Source organism: Solanum dulcamara, chromosome 1 (assembly GCF_947179165.1).
Source record: "Solanum dulcamara chromosome 1, daSolDulc1.2, whole genome shotgun sequence".
Taxonomy (NCBI): Eukaryota; Viridiplantae; Streptophyta; class Magnoliopsida; order Solanales; family Solanaceae; genus Solanum; species Solanum dulcamara.
Window position 1 is genome coordinate 88,452,335 of NC_077237.1, and position 20,004 is coordinate 88,472,338.

Consider the following 20,004-nt stretch of genomic DNA (forward strand, 5'->3'; position numbering starts at 1 on the left):
CTAATATAGCATGTAAGCCTCAAATCTTTATAATGCCAAGTTTTATCATTAACTTCTAACCTTGTTATTTGTCCAAAAGCCTATTAATAGTACCTGCACCTATCATGACAAATATTAAGATTTGTATTATTGTATATATTATATCTTGAATTAAGGATCTTTCGAAAATATCTCTACCTCTACAACATGAGGTAATCCACTTGTAATATTACACTAATATGTTGTTGCTGTATATATATAAAACATACTCGGTGGAATCTAAAGAGGGTAGAGTGTAACCCGACCTTACTCCTACCTCACAATCAAGAGGTTGTTTCCGATACACATGAAGAATATTACATGAAGAAAAGAAATACCATAGCCATGGAGGATTTTCTTCCCCCTTCTTTTTGTTCACAAGGAATGGTTCAGCATCACACACTGAGAATGAGCTACAACAGAATTTACAATGCTCTCTTCCTCTTCAAAAAGAAAGGCAAAAGACAGCTATAGTTATATTGCAAAAGGATGAAACTAACTTCTGTACAGTCCTGAATTCTAATCCTACTGATCTCCATTAATGTATAATGGGAGCAATCAGTTATCGTCATCAGAATCGAAGTTTTGCCTTCTCCTTAGAGACTCAATCACTTCAGGAGGCTTGTCTCCTCTGCTTAATGCTCCACCTGAATGAGACTTGAGCCTAGGTGCCTTCATTGCACTAAGTGGTGGAGTTGATGTTCCTCTATTGACTTCCCTGAGCACCGACCGAGCTGTGACAGCTGCCACTGCATCTGCCATGGCTGAAGCTATTTTTGTATTGCCCTCATCAGATTTCTTGTTCGTGAAGCTTGAAGTTGTAGGATTACTTGGTGACCGATAAAGATCTGGTCTTTGCATGGTTGCAATTGCCTCAGCAGCAGCTGACTTTGCCTTCATAGATTCGTATTTTTGCATGTCATAGATGAGCTCTTTCTGGAGTTGCTTATCAGCAATCAACATGTCATCAATCTCATTCTTGTAATCCTTAAGGAGGTTCCTAAGGCATTCCATGAGAGAACCAGTGAGAGGACTGTTTTTACTCTCTAGTAGGCGTTTTAACTCTATAAAAATAGGGATTGTATTCTGGATTAAGCTTTTCTTGACTGCTTGTGTTATTGCTCTTCCCTTTGCTGCTGAGGATGGTCCTCCATCTGCCCCTTCTTCTTCCACATCTGCTGATTCTGTGGTCAACCCACGGCTAGTGGAAATTCGGATCTCCTTACTAGAAAGAACTTGGAATGCATCCTGATCATAATTCAATTCAATATGAGTGCCAAAACAAGTTGATTAACAAACAAAATTTCTCCAATCGGTGAAGGAATTCTTATAATTCTCACACAAACTACATGAGGTTTAAGCTCACTGCCAGTGAACACAAGACAAAATCTTCTATTGTAGTCCAACATTAAGGAAAGCCACGGACTATGGTTTTAGGTGACAAGCACTACTACCATTGATTTTCACTTCACCTTATGAAGGTTGGTTTAAGCATTTTAAGCAATATTCTGTTCTGGAACATCAGAAACATGCTTTTCGGAACTACCCTTTAGCCATAAATACTGATAATAATCAGTAATAAACCTTATGTAAAGTCCTATTCACTTTTCCATTTTTGGAGGCTGAGGTGATTGGTTAGGAATCGGTACCTGCAGAACAGACTGTCCAGTTGTATCCTCGATATTAAGCAAACTATCAGATGCAGCAGCAAGGATCTCCGCACATATTTTGGCAAATGTGGCTAGTAGGTGTTCTGGAGCCATTTGTTTTAGCAATGTCACATATATGTGCATTCTTGAAGACCTCGACTTCTCATCATTTCCTCTGTACAATGGCTAAAGTTAGAAGAGTTTCTTGTTACCGACCAGATAATGACAATAGACAAAAACATTATTACCGTATAGAAAAAATCCGGGTCTCATTACGTGAATTCTGAGGATTACTGGATCCAGTATGAGCATTGCAGTCATTCAGCACAAACATGGCTTCTACAAAACTGTTATAGGCCAAAAGTGGTGCTTTGGCTGCAGAAAAATTGCAAAAAGGGAGTAATATTTAGCATGCAAAATATACTATTAATTGCTAAATTTATGGATATACAACCTTTTAATATATTTCCAAATAGAAAATCAGCCAATTGTCTTATCTTCTCTGATTCATCAACAAGAGATAACAGGAACCGAAGGAAAAGCACTCCTCTCCACTTGACGTAGTCTCTCTGAGTACAAGAAAGGACAGATGACAGTTAACAAAACATAATCAATACAACAACAACAACAACAACAACCACCCAGTGAAATCCCACAACAAAACATAATCAATAGCTTGCCTAAAATTTAGAAAGAGAATGACTTCAAAAGTGTACCTGCAATAGTCTGGATAGTAGTATAAATGTCTGCCTTCTAACAAGTTCACATGGATCACGTAGGCACTTGGTGATTTTTGATAAGTAACTTTTTTTCATTAAGAATTGAACAAAAGAATTATGTCAGGGAAAACCATCTGTGCAAGCTGCTATAGACATGCTTATGAATACAAATAGACTCACCAGTCGACTAGAGCAGTATACCGTACACAGAAATCTGCCATCACTACAATTATGTTGTTGCGGAGAGAAGCACAATCACCCTTCTCAAGCTCCTGGGAAACATAATCATAGAGAACATTGTCAACAGCAGAAATTATATTGTCGAGTAACTCTTTTGGCTGAGCAGAATCTTAATCCATAGGAACAAGCCATACCTGGACAAACAGAGGAATATAGCGCTTTGCGAGTTTCCCATCAGTGAGGCAGATCTTGCCCATGGTTAGCCAAGCTTGAATGTACAAGGAAGGAGCAGTCTGCTTTATGGAAATGGAAGTGACTGCTGGTTTTTTAGCTCTAGTGTTACTGGTACCGGAAGTGATCATCGTGTGTAAAATGGGAACAATGGTTGATACATTAGCTGAAGGACAAATAATAACTAGAGATCCAATAGTATGAACTGCAGTTATTGTTTCCGGTAACAATTTAGAGTGTGATGCCACTGTTCTTTTTCCCTTTCCAGTCGTACACCCAAGTGGTGTGACAAAAATAGCGTTTCCATTTTCTTCCACATTCTTTGACATGTATGCATCTAGCAATCTGGATGCTTTGGATATTAGCTGATTTACCCACTTTGCAACAAGGGAATCACCCTCTTGAGGGTTCAGAGCCTTCCGCTTGCACAAAGTTCTGAGTGCTTTCACATGAGCATTAACCTGCCACAGCCAAGCCATCAACAGATAACAGTTATACACATGCACTACCTTTTTCACCAAGGCGATAGTGATGCAAGGTATTACTATAAAATTTCAAAGATATGATCAGAGGCATAATCTTATTGATGCCAAACCACCTGCCTTTGCATTTGTAATTTGATTGCTCTCTATCCATCAAAACTACAAATTTGTGTTCTTAAACTGCAACAATTATTGTTGGAAGTTTGATATAAATATGTTTGCACTAGGCTTACATATTACAAAAGCTCAATTTTACTCCTTTAGAGTTTCAGAATGTAATAAACAACGCATCTTAATTTTGCAAAGTTGCTACAGTCTAGAACTAATTCATACGCACCTCATTATCCTCTGTAAATCAATAGTTTCCAGGCATTTTCCCTTAAATTAGTCAAATGAAAGTTCTCATTATGAGAGATCATAAGCTTAAGGAATATTGTCTATCAATTATTAGAGCATAGACATATGTAATATACCATAGTAGCTGGTGGAATTTCCGAAATACTGAATAATATATCCATTGCTAGAGCCTAGAGGTTAGGCATTTTGAAGTTGTTCAGGAAAGCAGAAACAAATACGTATTCTAGCACTTTCATATCAATGCTTGCTTTCAAGAAATTTGAAATCAAACCGCAGGCAATCAGTTAAGTGAAGCACCTAGATGATAAAGAGATCTGTCAACCTTGTTTGAAGTCGCCTCAAGCAACTCACATGCAAATTACATATAATCTCTACCAATGCAAGAAGGGAAGGACACATGAAACTATAATTTGAAATGTTACTGATGGCAGATACCTCAGTCGAATGCATGTTGAACTCCTCTAAACGTTGAAGAAGGTTATGAGCTAGATCTGCCGCAGGTTCAGGCGGTAGATCCATAGAAACATTAGAGATTGTTTGCAAAAGATAGACACGATCTGCGGCCCATGAAAAAGTGTTTGATGTAGTATTTAGCCCTTCCTCCGGACAACCTGGATCCCATGAGCTATCATGATCTCCAGTGGCTTTATACTTGTCAAGGAGCTGCCAATGATGATGGAGGAATTCCCAATCCGTAGCTCGGGAAAGGAATGCTGACACCTCTGAGAGTAGAAACCAAGCACCTGGAGGAGCTGTCCACTTATCTATTGGCATGGAATTGCTTAACCACAGAGATTCGGACGACTTTATGATATTTTGAAGTGTAGTTACAATCTTAGGCTTGAGTTTTTTCTTCTTTCCTAAATTTGTACAGATCTTCTTCACCCAGGGTGTCACCTCTCCATCATATATCTCTCTCAATATACCTAAAACTCCCTGAGGATATAACAATTCCATTTTCATCTCTAAGGCTGCTGCCTTATCCTTTGAATTACTCTCAGAAGTTGCATGATTCAGGAGATTGCTGGATCCAGATCTAGAAATACGGTCGAGAACCAACTCTAGAAACAGACTCTCACACTCTTCCTGTATGCTAGATTCATTATCAGTTATTAGACGAGGAATGGAATGTAGCCACTCCTTAACTACACTGCCTTCTGTGAATATCCTAAATGCCTGTAAAGCAAATGTAGACATCTAATGAGATCAAACTAAGTAATTAATGCTATACCAAAAAATGAATGGAGTGCAAAGTGAATACTCTGATAAATACAGAAGTGTGTGTATTAATTTGACATTAGAAAGCTAGAATTAAAGGAAAAGCAGAAGGCACAGAGTGGGTGATATTGGTGCAAGTGCACCCATTTTCCTAAAAAATGATCAAAAGGTGACAGAAACCTAGAAAGACAAAGATAAAGATGCGGGCTTGATTCATGTAGTTCTCAAGTCAAGTAAGCATAATACGTACAAGTGGAAAAGATAAAAATGAAAAAATGTTTGGAGACGCTGGCAAAAAAGACACCACAAGTGGTGATGCTAGAAGTAGCTGAAAATGAGGCATTGGTATTCTTTCGTCAAATAAAGGGAGAAAAAGTTCATATAACTAAGCAGTTTGCTCCATGACTGTGTAGAGATAATGTTAGTGTAATGATTTTTTTCCTTTTTTGGATCAATGGCATCTTTAATGCCAATTAAAGAAGAAAAAAAATTAGAACTACGTATGTGTGGAAAGTGTGAGCAGAATTTATCACAAGCTCCATAATAATACGTCCCCAATTTGTCTTTTATTTTGTACATGATTACCTTAAAATATCTAACCGATGATCTAGGAAACTAAATTGAGGTTTTTAACTGTTATCAACATCAATACCAATCAATCAATTAAGACTGAAACCTGAACCAATTGTTATTAATAAGACTGATTTTTTTAACATGTTTATCTTGCTACCAACCATTCCGCCTCACAAAATTAGAGCAGTTATTAAAACAAGTAACGAAAGTGATGCAAGATAGTTAGTATATGTTAGTGAATCTGTTAGAAAGTAGTTAGTACAGTGTAAAGGTCCAGCCAACTGTAGTTAGTTATGCACAGCTAGCAAGTTAGTTACAAAACACATGTATTGAAGGTGTGACTGTGTGTAAAATGTGAACTCTATAAATAGAGTCATACATGTATATTCTGTGACTATCAATAAAAATTCTCTCTTCTCCCTCTTCTATACTCTCCATCTTCTTCCTCATGTAGAAGCTTTTGTATTCGGGTGTTAATGGAGTTCAGCTCCACTAATTCTTAGAAATCTAATATGGTATCAGTGCATTCAAGACTAGGACAAGCTTTCCGCAAAGTTGTAATGTTCCTCTTCTCAATTGAATTTTAGCCATGGTAGACTCAACTGTGATAGAGCCAACAGTAGCAACACTTGAGCACAATCATCCGCTGTACTTGCAACCTTCAGATACAGCTGGTGTAGCACTGATCACAACCAAACTCACTGAACCTGAAAACTATGGGCTTTGGAGTAGATCTATGAGGCTAGCGCTATTGGTGAAAAACAAAGTAGGTTTTGTAGATGGAACTTGCTTGAAGAGCTCGTACAAAGGTGAATTGGCAGCTCAATGGGAGAGGTGTAATGCAGTGGTTCTCTCATGGATAAGTAGCACAGTAGCAAGCAATTTGATAACTACAATAGTATATGCATCCAATGCCAAGCGAGTATGGGATGACTTCAACGAGAGATTTGATAAATCAAATCTTACCAGGATTTATCAACTTTGGACAGAGGTAGCTACTCTGAAACAAGGTACAGATTCTGTAACAAACTACTACTCTAAATTGAGGGATTTAAGGGATGAGATTGATGTATTGGTGCCCTCTCCTTCATGTGAGTGTACTGAAGCTAGGCCTTATATTGAACGTCTGCATCAACAAAGGTTGATGATGTTCCTAATGGGATTAAATGAGTCCTACAGTCATGTAAGAAGTGATATACTGCTTAAGGCTGAGGTGCCAAATGTGAACCAAGCCTATGCAACTGTGATTCAGGAAGAAAGCCAAAGAGTATGAGGTGTAGTAGACACAAATAAGGAACCACTCACTATGATGGCAGGAAGAGGACAAGGATTTAAAGGGAAAAAATCAATCCCAGGCAATATAGCATGTGAGATATGTGGTTATAGGAATCATGTAACAGAGAAGTGTTACAGGCTAGTTGGATATCCTCCTGATTTTAAGAGTAAGAGAAAGCAGCAGGGATCAGCAAGTGGATCTGGATCTTATCAGAACAACAATGAAGGTTTCAGATCAGGATCTTACAACCAGACTGGAAATTTCAGATCTCAAGTCAACAATGTTTCAGCTGAAAAACACAAGCAGGAATATGAACTCACAGAATAGGAGCATAATCAAGTAAGAAACCTATTACACAACAAGGAATTAGCTGATTGCAAGGCAAACTTGGCATGTAATGTTTCCTTGATGACTGAATCTTCTGCATATGACTGGATAATAGACTCAGGAGCAACTCATCATGTAACTTCTTATGAAGAGTTATTAAATGAGCTGAAGTATGTAAGGAGTGAACAATCTAATTCAGTCCAACTACCTACAGGAAGTAAGACATCTGTAAAAGGCACAGGAAACTCAGTTATTCTTAGGGACTTAGTCAAAAATGTCCTCCATGTAACTGATTTCAAGTTTAATCTACTATCAGTAGCCAAACTCGCCAAAGATTTATCCTGCAGTGTGAGTTTCTTTCCTCATTTCTGTGTGTTACAGGCACTCTACAGTGGCAAGTTGATTGGGATTGGTAGACTGAGTGATGGACTATACATACTGAAGAATGAGATTACTGCTTTAGCTTGTTCAGCTTCACAAAAAGACACATGTCTGACTGAGTTGTGGCATCTCAGACTTGGTCATCCATCTAGCAAAGCAATGGAACACATTTCTTTTCTCAGGGAACACCTAGGTACCAAAGCACATCATGATTGTCAAATATGTCCACTAGCTAAGCAGAGTAGACTGGCCTTTCCTGATAGTGTAACTAAGTCCAGTCATATTTTTCAGCTCATACATGTTGATGTTTGGGGACCATACAAGGTACCTATGATAGGAAACAATATTTTGTGACAATTGTTGATGATTACAGTAGGTTTACCTGGTTATGTTTGATTCAGAATAAGACTGATGTGCACATTGTATTGAAAGATTTCTTACTCCATGTTAATACACAGTTTGGTATTACAGTACAAGTTATGAGAACAGATAATGGCACAGAGTTTTTTAACTCTAAATGCAGCACATTATTTACTTCCCTTGGAATCATTCAGCAAAGTTCTTGTGCATACACCCCTAAACAGAATGGCACTGTTGAAAGAAAACACAGACATATACTGCATACAGCAAGAGCCTTAAGATTTCAAAGTGGGATGCCTATTAAATTTTGGGGGAATTGTGTTAAAACAGCAACTTATTTGATTAATAGGATCCCTACTGTAGTTCTACAAGGCAAAACACCTTATGAGATGCTCCATGGGAAGGAACCAACTATAGAACACATGAGAGTCTTTGGATGTTTGTGTTTTGCATCAGAACTGATAAATTTGCTCCTAGGGCCAAGAGGTCTGTGTTCATGGGATACTCAGAAACTCAAAAAGGATACAGAATCATGGATTTGGAGACTCATTGCTTCTCTGTAAGTAGGGATGTCACTTTTATGGAGCACATATTTCCCTTCAAGGAGGTAGCAGTTAGCTCTATGGATCTGTCAGCACAAAGTTGTGATCCCACTATGCAACTGGACATGTTTACTCCACAACCTTATAGGCTTCATGATGATCAGGTGGAACTTACTACTCCTAATCAAGAACAGTTGCCAGATGACAAGGATCATGCTGTTGCTCCTGAAGATCATGGAGATCTTATACAGCCACAAGTTGATCCTCCTACTCTTGATGAAGATGCTGAAGTTGTACCATCAGAGAATGTCATTCCTGCTGAAGTTGCTGCAGTTCCTATTCCATCTAGAAGAACTGATAGAGTCTCTAAAACCCCACTTTGGCATAAGGACTACTTAGTCCCAAACAAGACCAATATGTCCTGCTTATATCCTATTGCCCACTGTTTATCATATGATCATCTAGCTACTCCTTGTCAGACTTACATTAAAGCTTTCTCAGTTGTTGTGGAACCTTCAAGCTTTAAGGAAGCATCTAAGCATAAACAAGGGATAGATGCCATGCAATCCGAAGTGGATGCTTTAGAACAGAATAATACATGGACTATAGTTGACTTACCTCCTGGTAAGAAACCTATTGGTTCTAAGTGGGTATATAAGGTAAAACACAAAGCTAATGGGGAAATAGAAAGGTACAAGGCTAGGTTGGTAGCCAAGGGTTACAATCAACAAGAAGGACTTGATTACCATGAAACTTTTTCTCCTGTAGCTAAAATGGTTACTGTGAGGACTGTGATTGGTGTAGCAGCTTCTCATCATTGGCCTTTGTACCAGATGGATGTCCAGAATGCCTTCCTTCAAGGTGATCTTTCTGAAGAAGTCTACATGGAATTGCCTCAAGGTTTTCAGAGGCAGGGGGAGAATAAGGTCTGTAGACTTTTGAAGTCACTATATGGCCTGAAGCAGGACTCTAGACAATGGAACCTCAAATTGACTGATGCTTTGACTGCAGCTGGATACTCTCAAAGTCCATATGATCACTCACTCTTTACCAAGAAGGTTGGTAGTGATATTGCTATTGTGTTGATTTATGTAGATGATCTACTCATAACAAGCAGTAGCAACACACTAATTCAAGCTTTAAAAGACACATTACACAGCAACTTCAAAATGAAAGATCTTGGTGATTTAAAATATTTCCTTGGAATTGAGGTATTGAGATCCAAAAGTGGTATTGTTCTCAACCAAAGAAAATATGCACTAGAATTGATCTCTGATTGTGGTTTTGGAGGTTCAAAGCCAGCAAGTACACCTCTAGAAGCAAATATCAAACTGACTACTGTTGACTATGATGAAGCTACAGGAAAGACAGGTGATCCTTTATTCATAGATGTCACTGCATATCAAAGGCTTATTGGTAGGCTACTATATTTGACAACTACTAGACCAGACATAAGCTTTGCAATGCAAGTATTATCTCAATTCATGCAGAGACCTAAGGTATCTCATTGGGAAGCAGCATTAAGGTTGGTACGATACATTAAAGGGTGTCCAGGTCAAGGACTGTTGTTAAGCAGTGAACCTAGCACTTAATTGGAAGCATATTGTGATTCAAATTGGGCATCCTGTCCAAATACTAGAAGGTCAGTGACTGGTTATGTGGTGAAGCTAGGAAGTTCACTGATATCTTGGAAGTCCAAAAAGCAACACACAGTAAGTAGAAGCTCAGCTGAAGCTGAGTATAGAAGTATGGCTGCAGCAGTATCAGAAATCATTTGGATTCTTGGAGTATTGAAAGAGTTGAAGGTGAATGTAACTGTTCCTATAATGCTACATTGTGACAGCAAAGCTGCCATTCAAATTGGTGCTAATCCAATCTTTCATGAGAGGACTAAGCACATTGAAATCGATTGCCACTTTGTGAGGGAAAGGATCAAGAGTGGACTGATACAAACAGAATATGTCAATACAAAGGAGCAACTAGCAGACCTTCTTACAAAAGGGCTGGGGACTTCCCAAAACCATTTGTTACTGAACAACCTTGGAGTTTTTAATGTTTACACAACCTCCAGCTTGAGGGGGAGTATTAATTATTAAAACAAGTAACGGAAGTGATGCAAGATAGTTAGTATATGTTAGTGAATATGTTAGAATGAATCTGTTAGAAAGTAGTTAGTACAGTATAAAGGTCCAGCCAGCTGTAGTTAGTTATGCACAGCTGGCAAGTTAGTTACAAAGCACGTGTATTGAAGGTGTGTAAAATGTGAACTCTATAAATAGAGTCATACATGTATATTCTGTGACTATCAATAAAAATTCTCTCTTCTCCCTCTTCTATACTCTCCATCTTCTTCCTCATGCAGAAGCTCTTGTATTCGAGTGTTAATGGAGTTCAGCTCCACTAGTTCTTAGAAATCTAATAAGTTACAACTTCTCTAAGCAGTAGATGCTAGACTTAAAGTCAAATCTCGTCAATATAGAAACTTTGTCTAACATCTATTTAGCTAGAATCAACAACATACCCAATGTAAGCCCACAAGTGGGATACGGAGAGTTAGAGTGTACAAAGACCTTACCTCTACCTTGGGAGGTAGAGAGATTGTTTCTGATAAGACCATCGGCTTAACTGAAATAAATTAGTGTAATAACAATATAAATTACACATGAATCACTTCACCTCTGAAAGAGCTGAAATTGCTGCTTTCCTTATGCTAACAAGTGGATCAGAACATGCCATGCTCAATGTCTTGAGAAAATCTTCATCTGGAGCACTGTCTGAAAGAGATGCCAGCTTGGATATTACAAGAAGAGCAGCCTTCCTGACTGCAGCCTTCTCATCCATACACCGTTTCTTCAAAATGTTATTCATTACACTTCCGGGCTTATCAGAAACTTCATTTCCAACTGAATCAAACCCCATAAACTTCTTCAGCACTGATTTGCTCTTATCATTCCCAGAGAAAAATCCCACCAATTGAGCCAAATTTATCAAAGCCCGAGCCCTTATTCCAGCAGTTGCATCAGAACAACGCTGAATCAGCACCTCCAAACAACTCAAGCCCCAAGAACTTACGACCTCAAGATCCGAACCAAATGGATCCTTTAGCGACATCATTAATGCTGGAATAAGATCCACAGCTAATAACCTCAGCTGTGCTTTCCCTTGACTCATCGTCACCACATAATTAGCAAAACCATTTTGATCTTCAAAATCCATAACCTTGACAATTTCCACAATGGCTTCAACAGCTGCAGCCCTTGGCTCAGTCTTTTCAGGTGCCTTTTGCACTATGTACTTTGGCAAATTCAAAACTGCCTTCTTTATATCATTCGATTCTTTCGCCAACCCCATCATTCTATTCACTACAAATTCCAAACTTAAAGTCCTTGCTGGTGATTTAACCAATAGAATCAAAGGCGTCAATGACTTCAATATCTCAACAGCTGAAATTCCTTGATCCCCATGTTCAACCTTTAGTACTTCACTCAAAATCTGATTACACAGCTCACAAAATCTCCCATAAACCCCAGAATTCCCACATAAATCAACTGCTTTAACTGCAATTTCAGCCACAGTTTGTACCAAACTCTTCAAACAATCCGGAAACCTACCCAAATGGACTAAACCCAGTACCAATTTCAACCTCTCAAGCACAATAAACAAAACCCTAACATCAAATTCACTCTCATTTCCATTATCCCCAACATGTCTCCCTCCTTTTCGAGTCCTCCCCTTCTTCTTCTTCCCCTGACTATTTGACCCAGACCCATCTGGGGAAACCGAAAAGGGTGTCTTAAAACCCTGACGAATTGAACGAAGAAGAGACAAAAAACCCATGGGAGTGAATAGCGTAAATACAGGAGAATTTGGTGTTAGAAGTAGAGACAAGTAAACTTTCGAAGCCAAAAGCGAAACACTCGAAGGTGAAGAATCCATCGTTGAAGCAATTGAGTTGATTAGAGAAGTGGGTGAGAGATTTCTTGAAGATAATTCATCGTAAAAATCTCCAATATCTATAGGATCGTTGGTTTTGAGTGTGTGATCCAAAAGGGTTTGTAGATCCTTTAAGCCTGATTCTGAAATGGGTGTTTTAGTTTCGAGGTCGTTTACTATTCTTTGTATAGCGTCTTCCATGGAAAATCTACCAGAGAATTTGGAAGCCATTGTTGAGGCTCTACGAAGCTTGAGTTTTTGGGTCAAATGTGTAAGCTTACCTTCTTCGAATTTTTGGATTTTCCCGCTCAATGGAATTTTTTTTATTGAGAAAAAGGTTCAAAATGGTCCAGTAAGTTTGGGTTTTCACTCATAATAGTCCTTCGGGCCGACTCGAATGCCTATAGTCGGAAGCCCTTAAAGCAAGTGCTAGCTCTATTTATCTTTATCGGGATTGTAGCAAAGAGTGAAATGAAAGAAAGAAAATTGTTTTTATCTGCTCCTCTTTTGGATATGAAGGAATTCTCGAGAATCATTCATGGTTGATTTGTCCTTTTAGTTCTGGTCTGGAGCACATTGATCGAAGAAAGCATTTCTATGCTACATAATGTTGATTCAACAATTTGTGACTTTGCGTAATTTACTTACGACAAACAAAGAATATTGTCATTATCTTTTCCTCTTCTCGACATGAAGGAATGTTTGATAATCCTTCGAGGGCTGATATGTTTTTTCAGTTTTGATATGAAGAACACCAATCAGAGAAAGCATTCATATACTGCTTGGTGTTGATTCTGCAGTTTGCGTAATTTGCTATCGATAAACACAAAATTTCTTTTATCTTGTTCTTTTTTATTTTTCGAATTAGTATGCTCTGTGATTAGGAAAAAAAAATATGACTATTATGCACTAATAACATTGTGCGCCCTAGCATGCTTCATATTAAAGAGCTCTTCTCGACATCGAGGTTATGGATTGTCACCCTACTAATCCTTTAGCCAGTATCTATATCCTCGGTAGGGAGACAAAAAATTATTTCCTATTGTATATCCTCCATCGCATAGATAGTAATTGCATAAAAATGTAAATAATGATATAATTACTTTAATATATTATTCTATTTTTGAAAAGTTCTGGAAATAGACAAATGTTTGTTTTTAGCATACCCTGGGTTACTTTCAACCCATTTCTTCATACAATAGCATCTCGCAATACACGATCATCAACGGTTGATCCCTCCCAAACAGGTAATACATAAATGAAGTTGAGATTTCTATCAAAAAAACCCAAGACATTAGTTGCTATATCTCCTCTTCGTTCTATGTACCTTGGCTTATATATTGCTTCAACTCTAATGGGAATGTAAGTACCATCCAATGCACCAAGACAACCCTATAAGATAAATTCAACTCTAAATACTAAAGGACAATCAAAAATAAAAATACTTTCATCATAATATTTCAAGTCTTTTTTGTAGTAAATTAAGTGTTAGATGGAAATTTACCTACCTTAAATCATTTTCATCGATCATTAGTATCATCTTCGAGCACCGGATTAGGTTTAACAAGTAGTATTGGAGTTAGTTTAAGAATAGCTCTTAGACATTCATTAAAGGCTCGACTTACACTCCACTCCGATCTAATATAATCAACTTTGACAGACATATTCTTCTCGTGATGAGCCAAAATATTTAAGAACATTGCTAACTTTTCAATACTCGATATATTTTTACTATCAATCAACCCTCCAATATTCTTGGCTAAGGAAGCTAAAATATCAAAGACATTTCTGTCCATCCTAAGCTTGTGAATACATACAATATCATTATCACGAATGAGAACATTCAGATGAAACAAGATTTTAGGAATCTAGCACTCATACAATATCGAATGACCCATCTATTTCTAGATTGTTTTCTTAATAACATGTTGTAAATAGCCATTAAAAAGCAAATAAGGACAATATACGAATGCACCACAATCTCCTCAAGCATGATAAAGCATTTAACATCGCACAATTACTAAGGATCCATAGACACCTATTTTACATTTAAAAATTACAACATCGTTATTAAATTGTATTCCAAAAAAATAAGCATCAATCATGTTAACTATTTATATTAAGTATGTGTAGTAGGAAGGTAGTAGGAAGGTAGTAGATGATTTCAAACAAGAATGTTCAATTTTATAAAAAAGAAAAAGTAATATTGAAAAACAGGGTAAAGTGTACTATTGTTGTTTGGTTTCAATAACTAGAATACTAAAGCTATTTTGTCATAATTCAAATACATGTTCATTTCTTGCAGTTTTAGAAGCTAAAGAAACTAAAATTAATGAACCCCTTTTCAAAGAGAATGATTTTTGAACAAACAAAATCCACATCAAATTTGGGTGTACTCAAACTTCAACTTAACTACAAAATATTGAGAAGATCTAGAATTTTATTCGTATCTCAACAAATTAATAAGAAGAAAAAACAAGAGGAGGAGAAGAAGAAGAAGAAGAAGAATAAAATAAAAAAAGATAAGCCAAGTTTAAAGTTTCAGAACTTCTAACCTCAAAGAAAAAACACAAGATTGAAAGTTTTTTCAATTTATTTGCGTCTGGGAGAAAGACGATTACTGCTATGGATGTTGTTTATGCGCCAGAGGCAAGGAAAAACTCAATGAATTTGGGGCTTTTAGGATTTCTGGTATTAGGATTGTTTTTTTAGCTTGATGGTGTAATTCTTTGTTATATATTCAAGATATAGAAATTTGCTCTAAAAATGTGTAAATATTTTCTAAAAAGAAGTGGACTATATTTGATTACATTTGATTGAGAGTGAAGGGTAAAATTATCCATTTATATTTTTATGCAGGTATTAGTAATTCATGTATAACTTATTCCATCTCCTAACCCGCATAAAATAATACATAAATTGACTCATAACTTATACATGTATTAGTTATGTGATTTTCTAATTTTCTAACCAAACATAGTATTATGCGTGTTAAATTTTATACCTTACACAAAAATGCTACCAAACATAGTAAAACTTATGCAATATTTTATACATGAATAACCCAACCCTTATCCAGTAACCAAACGGCCCCTAAAGGTTTGATATGGAATATAAAGAAAGGGTGAATTAACATTCCAACATGCATTTGCTGGATTGATCTACAACAATAATAACACACCCAATGAAATTCCATAAGTGGGGTTTGAAGAAGATAAAGTGTATGCAGATCTCACCACTACCTCGTGGAGGTAGAGAGACTGTTTTCCGAAAGATTTGATGAACTATATGAAAGTAAATTATTTGAAATGCTTATTGAGTTCATACGGAATCTGTAAAGCTTATAACATTCTTTTTGTGGATGCTTATTACCCAATGTGGGTTGTAATTACCACTTCATCATTTTTTGAATGATGAATGGTTTTGTATGAATATAAAGTTATCTTTCTCAACAACAACAACATATTCAGTGTAATCCCACTAAGCAAGGTCTGGGAAAGGTAGAGTAAACACAGACCTTTACCATTACCTCGAGGAGACATAATTATTTATGAAATACTCTCGGCTCAAGTGCATCAAACCCATATAAATGAAGAAAAAAACAATGAAAATCAAGTCAATAATAAGGAAAGCAGTGTAAAATCTACAAGAAGGAAACAATAATGACAGCAAAATAATGAGATAATCTAAACACAATATACAACACATAGCAAAAACTACAAGGGTATGACTAATACTATGATAGACGCTAATGAGCCAACCTATGCACTACAAGACAATACTCTACTCCTACTAGCCTTCTACTCTAATGTGTGATCTCCACTCCTTCCTATTTAGAGTCATATCCTTGGCAATATGAAATTGCACCATGTCCTGTCTAATCACTTCTCTCCAATACTTCTTCAACCTACCTCTACCCCTCCGGGTGCCCTCTAAAACCAGTCTCTCACATCTCCTCACTGGCGCATCAGCACACCTTCTTTGAACATGCCCAAACTATCTGAGTCTCTCTTCCCTCATCTTGTTTGCCACAAGGTCCGCTCCTACCTTCTCCCGGATAACCTCATTTCTAATCTTGTCGCTCCTAGTATGAAACACATCCATCTCAACATCCACATCTTTGCAACATGCATTTTTTGAACATGAGATTTCATGATAGGCCAGCACTCCACCCCATACAACAAGGTCGGTCTAACTACCACTCTGTAAAACTAACCTTTAAGTTATCTTTCTAAAAAAATAAAATAAAGAAAGGATCACTAAGACAATAAACTGTTAAAAGTGGCGCGTTTACTAATTTATTAGGGATGATCTCAAAAAATAGAGACAAAAAGAATCTAATCAGTCATATTTCAAAAAAATTATGGATTAATACACACAAAAAATTAAGAAAATTTTGAATTTCTCTTTCGCGATCCCTAAATGCTAAAACAAGTGGTGTGAATTATGTTGAGGATCCGAAATAGTTCACGAGGTCATTACAGATGGTCCCACAAAAATTTGAGACAAAAAAATCCGATTAGTCATGTTTCTAGAATTTATAGACTAATACGAAAAATTGAGAAAATTCTAAATTCATGTTTCATGACCCCCTAAACGCTAAAAGAATGGTGTAAATCTTGTACAAGTTATGGGTATCGTTCATGAGGTTATTATGGATGATCGTAAAAAAATTAGTGGAAAAATAGTTAGATTAGTCATATTCCAAAAAATTATGCACTAAGACATACGAAAAAATAAAAAGAATTTGAATTCATATTTCATAACCCTAAACGTTAAAAAAAGAGTGTGAATCATGTAGAAGCTATGTGTATAATTCACTAGGTCATTCACAATAGAAGTTTAATGAATATATTTTAATTAAAATTTTGGATATCAATAACCTATAATTTAACATTAATATTCACATATTCGAAACAAAATTTACAAGTCCTAGCACAAGTCTTGCCATGGAAATTTCAAATGAAAGTATATGTAAACATTGGAAGTTATAAACTAATTTAACAAACACTTACCGAATATATTATAATAAATATTTGTTTATGTATAAAAATAATAAAATTATATATGTATTATGTTGGTTTTGTTTGAATTTGGTTTGACTTTTTTTTTATTAATACCAAACTAAACCAACAATGATTGACATCAAACTAACCAAACCAAGCAACAAGTCATTTTTTAATCGATCAGTTTGACTTTGGTTCCTCTATTCGATTTGACTTAGCTTGTACACCCTAAACTAATGTAAACAAAGATGTGGCACATATTACTTCAGAGTTACTCGTTTGTTTCAATATAAGTGTGGAAAAATTAAAAAAGAAGAAGAAGGCTGATATGACCTTTTTTTAACTCTTTCACGCGCTTAAATAAATTATAAGCACTTGTTATGCCTTGTGGCATGGAAGGGGTGTGTTTAAACTTAGTTGTCAAGTTGATGGTGTTTTTAAGCCTCTCAATAATTCAGAAATGAAATTAATAACCCGCATTATATTTTGAGTGTTTTTTGATACTTCTCTCTTAAATAAATGATATTTTTATAAACTTTTAAACGAAAAAAAGAGGGGAGGAGGGGGCAAAAATATTATTATTAAGTGATTTTTAGAGTATTCCAAGAGACATTGAGATTTTGAGTATTACAAGATATAAAATTTGAGCACTTTAAAGTATCTTTTAGGATCTTCCTTGGAAGTTGTAATAAAGGAAATAGAAGTAATAAAGGACCACATTAAACAAAGAAAACATTCTACTTTTTTATTTCAAATTACTTCTGTCGTCCAACAATAATTGTTCAGTATTTTAAAAATAAATATCTAATAATACTTATTCAGTTAAGAAAATTAATGAATTATTTATTCATTTAAGTCTATTGTACCCTTGCTATTCAATATCTAATACAACTTCCAAAATATTAAATTTAATATATTCAATGGATAATATAGTAATATTACCCTATTATTTATTATTTTTTAAAGTGTGTGTTAAGTCAATAGTGGACAACTATTGTTGGACGAATGAAGTAATTTAGTACTCCTGTCTAAATAAAAAGTATATTTTCTTAAAATTACTTAATTATAGCTGAAATAACATGTAATATTCAATATCTGAATTATAAATAACATCTAATATTCAAGATACTTCCAAAATCTGTTTCTTATTATTATTAGACAAAATATTTTCAAACATGGAAAAGTTGAATTCCCTGCATACCAAAGGACAGTCACTAAGTAAGATAGTTTAGATTCCTTTATTTTTAACAAGATGTTTTGAGTTCGAGTTCTGAAAATAAAAAATAATCTTTTAGTGAATGTTTTACCTCATTTAATAGTTTTATTGAGGGCAAATCTAAATTAGATCAATCAGTGAGTTTCAGCTACTGAATGTTTAAGTTCCATATTGATGAACTAGCTATATCTTTATGCAGGACTACCTAGTAGACTAGATACAAAATCTAATTGAGACTTCAGTATAGTTAATGAACTTATTATTGCAAAATGATTATCATTTTTATCTAACTTAATAATTAAAGGTATTATAAAAAAAAATCACATGTAATATAATTTCTAATTAAGAAAAGGGGGTTAATTTCTAATTAAGCAAAAAAAAGTAGGCTGCAGGGCATGCATGGTGAGTTGGGCCACAACAAATTAAATAAAGTACATACATTAGGTAGCTACTCTTCATCTTGTGGAACATATTTATTAATTTACAATTACTAAAATCTAGTAATAAAGTATATTACAATCATCAAGGATTGTGATACAATAATGGTATATCATTTTCATCATGTTGTTGAGTTTAGATTTAAGATTAAACATCGTAAAGGAATGAGTTAATTTATTGTAATTGTATATATTTTTTCATTAAAAACCACAATTTTAGAATTGAATTCTGAAAATGAAGTTACCTTTTATACGAATCGCTTTAACACATAAAAAGAAATTCAACCTATATTTGAATTAATTGAGAGTTGCTTTGTATTGGTAGAAAGATTTCTATCCTAAAATAAATAAATTTCAATACAAATCTAATCATTAAGAGATTATTGATCAAATGTCAATACCAAATCCTTGTCACTCAATATGATTTTACTCATAAAGGTGAAATCGAGTAAATATAATATATTGAGCAATAAAAATTCTAATTTTCGAGATAAATTATGCATGAAAATTTTTCATTCTTAATTAGTTAGATTTTTTTGAGTTTAAAAGGCTAAAAAGATTCCACATATGATTTTTTTTAAGACAAGTCTTACGAATGAATTCAAATTAATTTGCGTAGTAAATATCAGTTATTAGAAAGTTAAACAAAAGAGAATTATTTTATATAACATAATTACAGATTAAAACAACCTAAATAAATATTTTTATTATTTAATGAAAAAAGATGTATTGTCATTTTACATGACGACTTTATGTTGAGATATCAAACTCATAATAAAATTAACAAAACCTAATTAACCAACTACTTCCAAAATTAAGCAATTTGATTATAGGTTATAGCCACCAACTAAATTTGTAATTTACTTCCCACTTTCCTTTTAATTGTCTCAAAAGATTCAAAATGAATAAATAAATAAAATATCTCCGCTTGTTAAGTTAACTTCATCTTTAAGCCTATTTGTTACTTATGTTAACTTAAAACACATATAAATCACATGTCACATATACATTACGGTCAAAATTGTACATTTTGAAATTCATTTTATATAATGCAATTTAATTTGACATATAATTTTAAAAAGAAAGAAAGATTTTTGAG

General features: G+C 35.1%; 1 protein-coding gene across 2 annotated transcripts; it reads right to left on the reverse strand.

Annotated features, from left to right (window-relative positions):
• Positions 1 to 335: 335 nt before the first annotated feature.
• Positions 336 to 12,589, reverse strand: LOC129883780 (uncharacterized). Of its 2 annotated transcripts, XM_055958356.1 has the most exons (9): positions 10,990 to 12,589; positions 4,072 to 4,812; positions 2,761 to 3,258; positions 2,567 to 2,658; positions 2,384 to 2,471; positions 2,122 to 2,236; positions 1,916 to 2,042; positions 1,668 to 1,842; positions 336 to 1,266 (listed from the first exon to the last, which is right to left on the reverse strand). In XM_055958356.1, the coding sequence occupies exons 1-9, from the start codon at positions 12,475 to 12,477 to the stop codon at positions 577 to 579; spliced, it is 4,014 nt and encodes a 1,337-aa protein (XP_055814331.1). In that variant the 5' UTR covers positions 12,478 to 12,589; the 3' UTR covers positions 336 to 576. The 2 variants fall into 2 exon arrangements, with proteins under 2 accessions (XP_055814331.1, XP_055814332.1); XM_055958357.1 differs by lacking the exon at positions 4,072 to 4,812 and having other exon boundaries at positions 10,990 to 12,586.
• Between the last annotated feature and the right edge of the window lie 7,415 nt (positions 12,590 to 20,004).